The 12,111-nt window shown below is 40.2% G+C and overlaps 1 protein-coding gene and 1 pseudogene across 4 annotated transcripts in view; one reads left to right on the top strand and one right to left on the bottom strand.

Moving 5' to 3' along the window:
- The window catches only part of LOC111157436 (RB transcriptional corepressor like 2), a 52,689-nt gene that overhangs the window by 27,382 nt on the left and 13,196 nt on the right, over nt 1–12,111 (bottom strand). For all 4 annotated transcript variants that reach the window (XM_022518834.1, XM_022518832.1, XM_022518833.1 and 1 more), the window contains exons 5-9: nt 11,512–11,640; nt 7,672–7,832; nt 7,516–7,580; nt 6,661–6,847; nt 1,744–1,910 (exon numbers count right to left, since the gene is read on the bottom strand). In XM_022518834.1, the coding sequence (XP_022374542.1) occupies nt 1,744–1,910; nt 6,661–6,847; nt 7,516–7,580; nt 7,672–7,832; nt 11,512–11,640 (709 nt within the window). The remainder of the gene's footprint in view (nt 1–1,743; nt 1,911–6,660; nt 6,848–7,515; nt 7,581–7,671; nt 7,833–11,511; nt 11,641–12,111) is intronic.
- Nucleotides 9,135–10,029, top strand: LOC111157439 (annotated as a pseudogene).

Raw genomic sequence — 12,111 nt, 5'->3', positions numbered from 1 at the left:
CAGGGGCCGATGCTAGCTCAGCATGACTATGCTGAAGCAACTATGTTTTTTTTATCATGATCATAGACATACATACTCATTGTAAAGGCTTAGCAAGTTTAGAAAATTACAAACAAAAATCAGTTATAATCCTGCTAGAGTTAGCTACTGAATATCATATACAAGCAAAATTTTATTTATGAACACACACAGGTACTTTTCAGAAAACAGGACTCTTTGATTTTACCTAGTATATACTGGTAATATTTAACCCCACTAATGGTGTTTAAGATTAAAGAAGCTGCTACACCTGGTTAGGGATGCTAAAGTGATCTGTAAGATACAATGACTAAGTCAGTCTTCTAAAATGTATTTATAAAATGCTTCTCTATTCTAAGTATACAAGGTCTGAGAAACACGACTTAGGAAGAGGCCATACAATATGGCCTACTGGGTATTAATCACAATCAAGTTTATAAATAAAGCAGACTTCATGGTTTAGTAAGTCCAGCTGTGAAAAAGAAATTACTCAAGTGTGTATACTGGACCTTCTTACACTTTACCACCAGAAACAAAATGGGCTCCTATAGGGTCTATGTCAACAAATCCTATACTTTTTAGAACTAGGAAGGGCCTTGAAGGTAGTTTTTTCAAATAAATTTGCAAAAAGTATGCACAGGTCATGAGATTCAATCTATTATGCTTTTCACCAAAGCTCAGTGATACTCCCACCAGTCTTAGGGGGATCAAGGACTAAAGGCAGTTAAGTCGTTTTCAGGGGAAGGGTATTCTATGGAGCTTACAGAAGTTACAGCTGTATGACATTAGCTATAAATATTAAGGGTTTATCTTTTCAAATCTGACCCACCCCTCAGGAATTTGTTCAGGTCCAATCCTCTTCATGGAGTCCTTTAACAACTCCCATCTTTACTGATCCCCCACCTTTTTTTTAAAGACGTTATTTATTTATTTGACAGACAGAGATCACAAGTAGGCATAGAGGCAGGCAGAGAGAGAGAGAGAGGAAGCAGGCTCCCTGCTGAGCAGAGACCCCCCCAATGTGGGGCTCGATCCCAGGACCCCGGGATCATGACCTGAGCCTAAGGCAGAGGCTTTAACCCACTGAGCCACCCAGGTGCCCCTATTGATCCCTCTTTCCCTGAAATCTTAAGATAGAACAGTTGGTAGCAGTCTGGTGCTTTAATCTACAGTGCATAGTGCTGTTAGTTACCATCTCCCAAACTACGTAAGAGAAATCTGAATGCCATGGACTGAATTTTTGTGTTCCCCCTCCAAATTCTTATGTTGAAACCTAATCCCCAATGGGATGGTATTTGGCAAAGGGGCCTTTGGGAGGTGATGAGGTCATGACAGTGGAGCCCACATCACTGGGACTAGTGTCCTTGTGGAAGAGGCCCTAGAGAGCTCCCCTGCCTCCTCACAGAATGTGTGGACAGCAAACAGACAGACCAGGAAGCAGTTCTCACCAGACACTGCACCTTGGCACCTTGATACTATTGCTTGTAAGTCACCCAGTCTATGGTCTTCTGTGGTAACAGCTGGAACACATTAAGATACTGAGGAAAAATGATCACCTTCCATTCATACATCCCATATTACTATATCCTCCACAGATTAACAGGGTCTGAGCATGCAACTGGTATATGATTAATAATGAGTGAATTAAGGCACTAAAAGTTAAAAAACTGAAATAGAAAATGGTCAACGATCAAATCTTAGAAGGAAAGAAGGGCTCAAACTAACCTTAGAACCTGTTCCAGTTTCTCACTTGGTGCATTCCTGAGGCCTGTTAGCATGGTGTGAAGACGGCTCAAGCTGTGTGTGGCCGTAGACACTGGGGTCACACAAGGGCTGTTATCCTTCACGTACCTCACACCGGTAAGTGGTGTGGAGATTCTAAGTGCTTTAGACTAGGTGGGGGGAGGAGAAGAACATTACTTTAGGTCAGAAGGACTTTCAATTACTTCACAAATGAGAATTTAAACCAATCAGACTTTATCAATACATTTTAATGAATCAAATATCACCATTCTTGGAATCTAAACATAACAATGCCACAAGGAGCTACCGCCCTCCGTGTGAAGCTGTGTGAAAGGACAACTGGTATTTTAGTCCACAAGAAGTTTATCTCTTAAAAGTTAAACCTTTAAGGGATGCCTGGGTGGCTCAGTAAGTTAAATGTCTGCCTTGGCTTCAAGTCGTGATCTCAGGCTCCTGGGATCAAGCTCCATATGGGGCTTCCTGCTCAGTGGGAGTCTGCTTCTCCCTCTCCCTCTCCCCCTGCTGGTGCTCGCGCTCTCACTCACTAATAAATAAACAAAACCTTTAAAAGAAAAAAAAGTTAAACCTTTAAGATAAGGCATAGTTCCCTAGTATCCCTACTTCAAACCTAAGCCAAAAGGCACAAATAAGCAATATAACTATTTTTTTTTAAGATTTTATTTATTTATTTGACAGAGATCACAAGTAGGCAGAGAAGCAGGCAGAGAGGAGGAAGCAGGCTCCCTGCTGAGCAGAGAGCTGGATGCGGGGCTTGATCCCAGGACCCAGGGATCATGACAAAGGCAGAGGCTTTAAGCCACTGAGCCACACCTATAATTTTTTTTTTTTTTTATTTGACAGAGAGAGATCACAAGTAGACAGAGAGGCAGGCAGAGAGATAGAGGGAAGCAGGCTCCCTACTGAGCAGAGAGCCCAATGCGGGGCTCGATCCCAGGACCCTGAGATCATGACCTGAGCCGAAGGCAGCGGCTTAACCCACTCAGCCACCCAGGCGCCCCTATAACTAATTTTTTAAAAATATTTTATTTATTTGACAAATTGAGAGAGGCCGACTGGCAGGCAGAGGGAGAGGGAGAAGCTTGCTCTCTGCTGAGCAGGGAGCACAATGCGGCATTCAATCCCACAACCCTGGGATTATGACCTGAGCGAAGGCAGCCGCTTACCCAACTGAGCCATCCAGGAGCCCCAGCAATAACCTATTAAGAATATCCCTGAGAGGGGCGCCAGGGTGGCTCAGCGGGTTAAAGCCTCTGCCTTCGGCTCAGGTCATGATCCCAGGGTCCTGGGATCGAGCCCCACATTGGGCTCTCTGCTCAGCAGGGAGCCTGCTTCCTCTCTCTCTCTCTCTCTCTGCCTGCCTCTCTGCCTACTTGTGATCTCTGTCAAATAAAAAAAAAAAAAAAAGAATATCCCTGAGAAACAGAATTTCACAGCTCCCATCTACTACTGTTTTCTGACTACTCACAGATTGACAAAAGAAAGCTATGAATTAAACCTGGCCCAGATGAATTCCATGATTTAACAAAAGCCCATCTAAGTCATCAAATGTGCTTCGGAGAGGTGAACAAAACAACTCTTGGACGAGAAAACAGCCTGACCCAGAACACGCAGCTGTCTTCAGCCTTCCTGCCCCTCCTCTACCTTTAGTTACAGGAATCTGTCTTTCCCCCGTAAAGGAGACAGACCTTCAGGGAAATACATTTAAGTCAACATTCTTGGATATAAACATGGAAAATATATGACTTAATGTCCGAGAATTGAAGCATGAGTACATGTGCCAGTGAAACATCTTTTCTATTTTTTCTAATAAACTCTGAAAGGTTAAGATAGCTTAAGAGTGTTTTTTCAATATTCAGGATAAACTATGTTTCCTATGTAGTAAGTATATTTATTCTAGAGATATTTGTAAAAACACCTAGCAAAACTTTCCCCCGGCAAAACAAACTACTCAAGTTTAATGCAGTATAGATAAGCACAGAAAATCGCCATACAGATAGACATCTATATGCTTCCTCTGTGATTTAAACAGGATAGAGCCAAGACTTCCACTTGGTTTCAAAGGAATTAATTCTGTAATTTTTTTAGATCAATAAAATGATCTGTGTAGGTTAACTACATTCAGAAGGCTACTCCCTGCTCTCCCCAGTTTTCCCTGGAGCCAGCTTCCTCCCTGTATACAAACCATTGCTGTGCTGGGAAGGGAAAACACCTTGCACCTGTACAGGAAAGCAACAGCAGCCAGCAGCATCTCACACCACCCACAGGGAGCTGTGCTTCTGCAAAGGGAATCAGGCAGGACTCCCACAACCAGCCTTCAGCCCACGGTCCTCAAGGTCAGTGTGCGGCTTCTCGGTAACTGTTCAGTTCTTGGCTTCAGGCAGCCTGTGCATTCCGACCGATAGGAGTCTTTCTTTGACTCGGGTATAAATATCAGTATTTTTTTTTTTTTTTTAAAGATTTTATTTATTTATTTGACAGAGAGAAATCACAAGTAAGCAGAGAGGCAGGCAGAGAGAGAGGAGGAAGCAGGCTCCCTGCTGAGCAGAAAGCCCGATGTGGGGCTCGAACCCAGGACCTGGGATCATGACCTGAGCCGAAGGCAGCGGCTCAACCCACTGAGCCACCCAGGCGCCCCATAAATATCAGTATTTTTAAATAGTAGGACAGTCCCTCTCCAAGTCAAGACTTCTAAATTTTGGAGTGCCTCAGAACTCTAGCCTTAGAGCTCTTATTCTCCATCAGCTTACACCGCCAGGTGACTTCTCTTCATTCCATGGCTTTAAAAGCCACCTATATCCTGATGTCTCCTGACCGTATACAAACAGCCCTGACCTCTTCTGTGAACTCCAGTCTTGTATACATAAACTGCCTACTCAGCATCTCTGCTAGGACACCTAAAGAGGCATCTCAAACTAACATACCATCGTAATACGGACTCTGGGTTTTTTCCCCCAGACTCACTCTTGCCCCTGAGTAAATGTCAACAGTAAATATTCATGGAATGCCTACTATGGGCCAGGCACCAAAGACTCCTCACGCCCCTTAGGAAGCTTATATTCTAATGCAGGGAGATGCATAACAAACGATTCTTTTTTTTTTTCCTAACTTTGTGTCTATCTACTTACTGTCAAACAATTCTTTCAACCCACCCACTTATCTTAAGACAGAGGAACATTAATTGCAGAGTAAGAGGAGAAGGAAGTGCTGAAGGGGGAGGAAGTTGGTGGTTATTTTTCTGTGTAGTGGTCGGTGGGTCTATCAGAGATCTGAATGAAGTGAGGAAGTAAACCACATGAATATCTCAAAGAAACATGTTCTAGGCAGAGGAAACAGCACCAGCTCCAAGCGGGGCTATGCTTGACATACCCGAGGAAGGAGGACAGAGGTTTATGTGGCATGAGTGCAGCGGGTGAGGAGGAGAGTGGTAGGAGATGAATTCAGAGAGGTAACAGGGCTGGATCACTGAAGATGTTAGAGGCCTTCATAAGGACTTCAGCTTTCACACCATTTATGCAACTGGAGTCATCACGGTCGTCCTTCTCTCACACCCTGGATCCAAGCCATCACGCAATCCTGTGGCTGCCATCTCCACAATACAGCCCAACCCAACCACTGCTCTGGCCAAACCACCGTGAGCTATCACCACAACTACCGCAACAGCCTCTTAATTCCCTACTTCCACGGGGCCCCCAAAACACCTCCTCAGGAGACCTTTACAAATGTCAGTCAGACTGATTCAGTCACTGTTTCCATAACACGTTCCTAATGGCTTTACTCCCAGTCAGAGCAAAGACAAAAAACCTTAATACAGCATCCAAAGCCCTCCTGTCCCTTGTGTCCACCTGCCCCTCACTTTTTAATCACTCCCACGCACTCACTTACTTTATACCTACCACACACCATTCTCAGTTTCTCCAAAAAGCCAACCGTGCTGCCACTGCAAGGCTTGGCACTTGCTGTTCTCCAGGCTTCCAAAACTTCCCAAAACTTCCCAGCTCCTCACAGGACTTGCTTCTACACTTACTTCACACCCCTGTTGACGTTACCTCCTCAGAGATGTCCTTCCCTTCCGGCCTAGCTCTAGCAGCCCAAGGTCCACCCATTCTCCCTTCTCCCCAATATGCTGTACTACTACTCTATTTTACTTTTCTTCATGTATCATTATCTGATGTCCTATATATTTACTTGTTTGGTTATCTATCTCTCCATATTAGAATATAAAACAGGGTATTCATGGCTGTTTTGTTCATTGATGTATCCCCAGTGCCAGGACACTATCTGGCATGTAGAATACCTTCAGAATACTTGTTGAATGATTAGCAAACCAGTCTTAAGTCTGATCTTAGAGGTGGGTTACCCCTAGGAGTTACCCACACCGCCTCTGCAGGCACTTGTCAGAAGCCGTACATTTTCTGTGGACATCACAGAACTGAAGGAAAACTCTGAAGTCTCCATCACCCTAAGTGGATGCAAGAAATAACACCATGATCTTGAAACTCAGTTTGACAGAATTTTCCTAAAGACAACAGATTCTCAGTTTCTCTACCATCTAGATGAAGACAGCACTCAGGTCAATTGACATTTTCTATTTCTACTGTGTTCAGTAAGTAAAGATTGCATATATCTGGTCCATTTTTTCAAAACCCACAGCTATCAGCATGATACATTCATTTAAGTTTATATCTAATGCTCTTTCTCTCAGATCTAATCAGTAAACACAGAGACAACTTTTTCATGTAAGTATGACAAACATTTTCTTTTTCATACTAGAAGAGGTATGATGCTTGTGCGCACGCGCACACATGACTACCCACGTAAAACAGATCATCTGGCACGTTTGCTCCTGCACTTCCGCTCTCCTGGTTCCAGCCAGCTCACCTTGTCGAAGTGCTGCTGCAAGATGTTTTTCATCTGCACCCTTTCAGCAGTCTCTGTTCCTGAACCAGAATTCAGACACCTGGAGAGAGTCCCAATTTCCTCTTCAGCATCCTCTCCAAGAAATATCCTTTCATCTAAATTCCCAACAGATAAAACATACTCCTCATAGGCCTTATTGATGGCTTTACTACAGGGGGAAAAACAAAACAAAACAGACAACATATACACTCACAGAACTGCCATTTCAGTTCATGTTTTAGGCCACTTAATTTTTATACTCTTTTTATTTACTAAGAAGTTCTACTAATTTTGTGAAAACTAAACTGCAGATCACTGCTAATTACAAAACCCTAGGTGTATGAAACACGAGCTTACTACACCACGTCAGTCCTCCGTAGAGTAGGTGGACTCTGTGGACAGTGTTTCAGGGTGGGTGCCCCGTGCCAGTCGGCCTGGGAGGTGCAGTTTCTGGTGACATGCTGAGTTATCCTTCCTAGCTGCTCTAGACATCTGTGAAGACCTCACTACTTCCATGTCATGGTTTTTTAACCTATATAGTTCTGAAATAATTTCTCTCAAAAATTAGGACCCAAAAGTTTAACTATTAAAGCTTTAAAGAACAGCCACACAATTTTCAATAAATTTAAAACCATGTGCTTAGAGTAACAGTTGATGTAATTTGCTACGTTCTTCCACAAAACACATTCTAAATTTCCAGGGTACAAACAATAAAAACAGTAAACTCTGAGGTTTTCTAAGTACGCAATTTAAAATATTAAAACATGAAAAATAAAATTAAAAAAAAAATAATAATAAAATAAAATATTAAAACACTGTGATAACAGAAGTACTCACAAGCTCTCTCCAAAATTCCCAGGTTCTAAAAACCCCGTAAGATTTTCTTCTTTTCCCTTAAGGAGCTATGATGAAAGAAAAGATCCTTAAGTCATCATATTAAAACAAATCTTCCCCAGAAATTATCTTCAAGTTATTTCTTTACTACTTACAAACCTTTTTTTCATAAAGTTTCCTAATGTAGGGTTTCCAGAAGTGTTCTTTTATTCCCTTTGCTTCCAAAACTAGGCCATCATGTAAGGAACAGAGTTTCTCAATGACACAAGGTGGATCAGAGGAAGGTTTAGAATCCTTAGCATGAAAATCTTCAGACAGGCCTACAATGAATAAATTCACAGAACAGAGAGATCAGGTAGCATTCAGTAAGTCAAATCATAATAAACAAAAGTACATAGTCTAATCAGCATGTGACTCAGCATGTAAGTATACAGGAAACAGTGTATAAGGGCCTAGTTTTACTCTAAATATACCTCAAAAAGCAAAAAGACAAAAGAAAACATAGGCAGTAATCTCTTCTGACACCATCCTTGGCAATGTATCTATGGCTATGTCCCCTTACATAAGGGAAACAAAAATAAAAACAAAAATCAACGATCAAGATAACACCAAAATAAAAAGCTTCTGCACAACAAAGGAAACATCAACAAAACAAAAAGTCAACCTAGCTAATGGGAGAAGAAATCTGCAAATGATTTATCCAATAAGAGGTTAATACCCAAAATATTTAAAGTCCTACAACTCGACACCAAAAAACCAAACCAACCAATTAAAAAATGGGCAGAGGACCGCGATAAACATTTTTCCAAAGAGATCCAGAAGGCTAACAGACACGTGAAAAGATGCTCAATACCACTCATCATCAGGGAAATGCAAACCAAAACCACTATGAGAAACGACCTCACACCAGTCAGAACGGCTGGTATCAAAAAGGCGAGAAGAACAAGCGTTGGTGAGGATATGCTGAAAAGGGATTTCTCATGCCCTTCTGGTGTGGGATTATAAATTGGTACAGACACTGGGGAAAGCAGTATGAATTTCCTCCAAAATTTTAAAATAGAAACACCTAAGATCCAGAAATTCCACTGGGTATTTACCCAAAGAAAATGAAAACACTAATTCGGAAAGGCATGGACTCCCATGTTTACTGCAACATTATTTACAAGAGCCAAGTATGAAAGCTACTCAAGTGTCCATTGATAGATGAATCTCATTCTCTCTCTATCCCTTTCTCTATCCCTCTCTCTCTCTCTCTCTCTCTCTCTCTCACACACACACACACAGAGGACATTACTCTGCAATCTTGCCATTTTTAACAACACGACTGGACTTAGATGGTATTACGCTGAATGCAGTAAGTCAGACAGTGACAGAAAAGATACCATGTGATTTCACTTATGTGTGCAATCTATAAAGCAAAACAAAGAAACAAAAAACAGACTCTCAAGTACAGAAAACAAATAGCGGGTTGCCAGAGGAGAGGTAGGTGGGGGAATGGACAAAACAGATAAAAGAGATTTAGAGGTACAAACTTCCAGAGATAAATAAGTCGTCCCCCCATGGAGTGCTGCTGGGCCTGCTGGTCTGTGGTGAGCTGCAGACGCCAGTATCTGTTCTGTAGGATGATGTTTATTCAAGTTGTCAAGAATAAGGCTTGCATCGAGAGATACCAAGTGAAATTTAGAAGGTGAGAGGGTAAAACATGAAATTTAGAAGGTGAGAGGGTAAAACAGGTAACTGTGCTCAGAAATGCTTGGTAATTCAGGATAAAAATAAGTATAACACATAAATACAGAATGATGGTCCATGTAACCAACAGAGAGATCATTTATCACACTGCTCGTGCTCAGACAGAAGGAAATATGATAGCTTGTGCAGCTCTCATGCTCATGAACTCCCAAAATATGGTGACGGCTGGCCTGACAAGTAAGCTGCTGCAGATTGTATGGACCCGCTCGCTGGCTGGTCTGTAGGCTTCTCAACAGGTTTGGCAGAGACAAGATCTATGAAGGCCAAGTGCAAGTGATTGAAGACAAATGCAACGTGGAAAGCATGGATGATCAACCTGGTGCCTTCTCTTGCTATCTGGCTACAGGGCTGGCCAGAACTACTACTGAAAATAAAGTTTTGGGGACCCTCAAGGGAGCTGTGGATGAAAGCTTGTCTGTCGCTCACAGTACCAAATGATTCCTTGGTTATGATATGGAAAGCAAGGAATTCAACGCAGAAGTACATTGGAAGCATGTCATGGGTCAGAACACCGCAGATTAGGTGTGTTACCTAACGGAAGAAGGTGAAGATGCTTACAAGGAACGATTCTGTTAATATATAAAGAACAAAGAACCTCTAGATAATGCTGGAGGAGATGTATAAGAAAGCTCTCGCTGCTACATGACAGAATCCAGTCTATGAGAAGAAGCCTAAGAAAGAAGTTACACGGAAGAGGTGGAACCATCCCAAACCGTCTTTTGCCCAGAAGAAAGACCAGGTAGATCAGAAGAAGGCAAGCTTCCTTAGAGCTCAGGAGCAGGAGGCTGAGCGCTAATAAACCAAACCACAATTTCTATGAAAATTTTTCGGATAAAGACAATAATAAACTTATTCATCAAGCAGCTTAAATAAATAAATAGTCATGGAGATGAAAAGTGCAACATAAAGAATACAGAGTCAGTAATATTTGTAATAACACTGTATGGTGACTGATGGTGACTACACTTACCGTGGTGAGTGCTGCATCATGTATAGAACTGGCGAATCACTATGTTGTACACTTGAAACTGATGTGACATTGTATGTTAATTATACTTAAATAAGAATAAATAAATAAGAAATAGAAGTAAAGTGTATCACTACTCAAAAGATTTCAGTTATTCAATTATTTATCTGGAGACACTTAAAGAAAAAAAAACTAAAGAAACAATTTTAGTATACTGCTGTAAGATCTAAAAAACATAAAAATAAAATATAACTTTGCAAGTAAGTCTGACAGTCAAATAAAAAATACAACTTTGGAAAACATTACTAATCAAAGTATATATAGTTTATATGCTTTCATTCCATTACACTGGGATGCATTTAACATACTGATTTACAACTTATTTTTGCCCTAGACTCAGTATAAGAAAAGCTAAGTAAGAGGGGGAAAAATGAAAAGCAGCCACTATGTAGAAACATAAAAGGGACTCAGGAAGGAAATGAGAGAAAAAAACATTAAATGAAAAACATTACATATACCAAAGCAGGAGCAACTAGGTAACTAACTCCATTAACTGTAAAAATCTACCTTGCAAGTCGGACAACCTAAAATTCTAATTATAACCACCCCAAAATTGAAAATCACTCAGAATCCTACCATGGTATTATTCAAAGAGCAACAGCATTACATACTAGCTCTATAAATACTGTTTAATATTTATAATATTAACTGTAAGTTATGATTTGGTCTCTTACGATAACCCATTTATAGAAAATACAGGTCTTAAAACCTGTTAAATCCACTGTCAAAATAATCATTTCTATTCACCTTTTAGTTTAAGAGTTAAAAATTTATTTTACTTATTTACAACCATTACTACTTCTCCTCTGTAGGAAAAAATTTGAAATGAAGAGTATTTCAATAAATCCATTTTGAGCTCCTACTGTGTATCAGGCATAAAGCCTGGCAATGTAGAAAAACAACATCAGTTTTAATGTAACTTTGCTACCCTGGGTTTTTAAATTCCTTCCTCCTGCTGAGTATATTTTGCAGAAACTTCTCAGGTTGTCATGTGAAACTTTACACTTTATAATATTTACAGTTGCTTTTTCCACAGATATTTTTACAGAGAGCTCAACTCCTAGTGACAAGTAGTTATAAGTGCTCTGGAGAACCATGATGATGGAGTTTTTCAAAGCACTTCTGTTCTCTAATGCTGGAAACCTGTGGTATGTGTACAACTCCTATGAGTAACACAACGTAGAAATGGGAGTTGTCCAATAATCTCTGATTTATAATCTTACCTTTAAAATTAGGGTTCACCAGTTCTTTACGATTAGAACACTGAAGGGCATTTCCATAGACCAAGTCCAAAGCACACAGCAGAAGATGGTAAGAATTGACCAAATCATCACTAATCATGGGGAAATTACCTACAGGAATGTAAACAGTTATCGAGTATATTTGCATCAACTTTATAATATTTTAAAAGTAATTTCTTCCTTTAATTAAAATGACATTATACAACACTGTACCAAAGTTGACTCATGAGCGACATGAAATGTTCTGGCAAATTTACATTTTGAAATATTACTCTTTAAGTCTAATAAATTTCTAAGAGCATAATAAAAACTAAAAGTTTACTAAAAACAACATTCATTCACTCAATATTCATTAAATAAGCATTAAATTCCTAGTAGCTGATGCAAATTTTATCATTTTCTTTCTTGAAAATTCTAAACAACTTCATAAATTATCTCAAACTGTAGGGAATTCTTTGTGTGAAAATACTCTTCTGTCCAGAAAATTAGTAGATATCGTATACCTAATTAACACTGTATGTTAACTATGCTGGAAGTAAATTTTAAAACTTAATTAAAAACAAAAAAGTAAAAAAAAATAAA

This window comes from Enhydra lutris, unplaced genomic scaffold, assembly GCF_002288905.1.
Source record: "Enhydra lutris kenyoni isolate GAN:26980312 unplaced genomic scaffold, ASM228890v2 scaffoldscaffold54, whole genome shotgun sequence".
NCBI classification, from domain to species: Eukaryota; Metazoa; Chordata; class Mammalia; order Carnivora; family Mustelidae; genus Enhydra; species Enhydra lutris.
The sequence above is the reverse complement of the archived record's forward strand: the minus strand, read 5'-3'. Positions and strand labels throughout refer to the sequence as shown.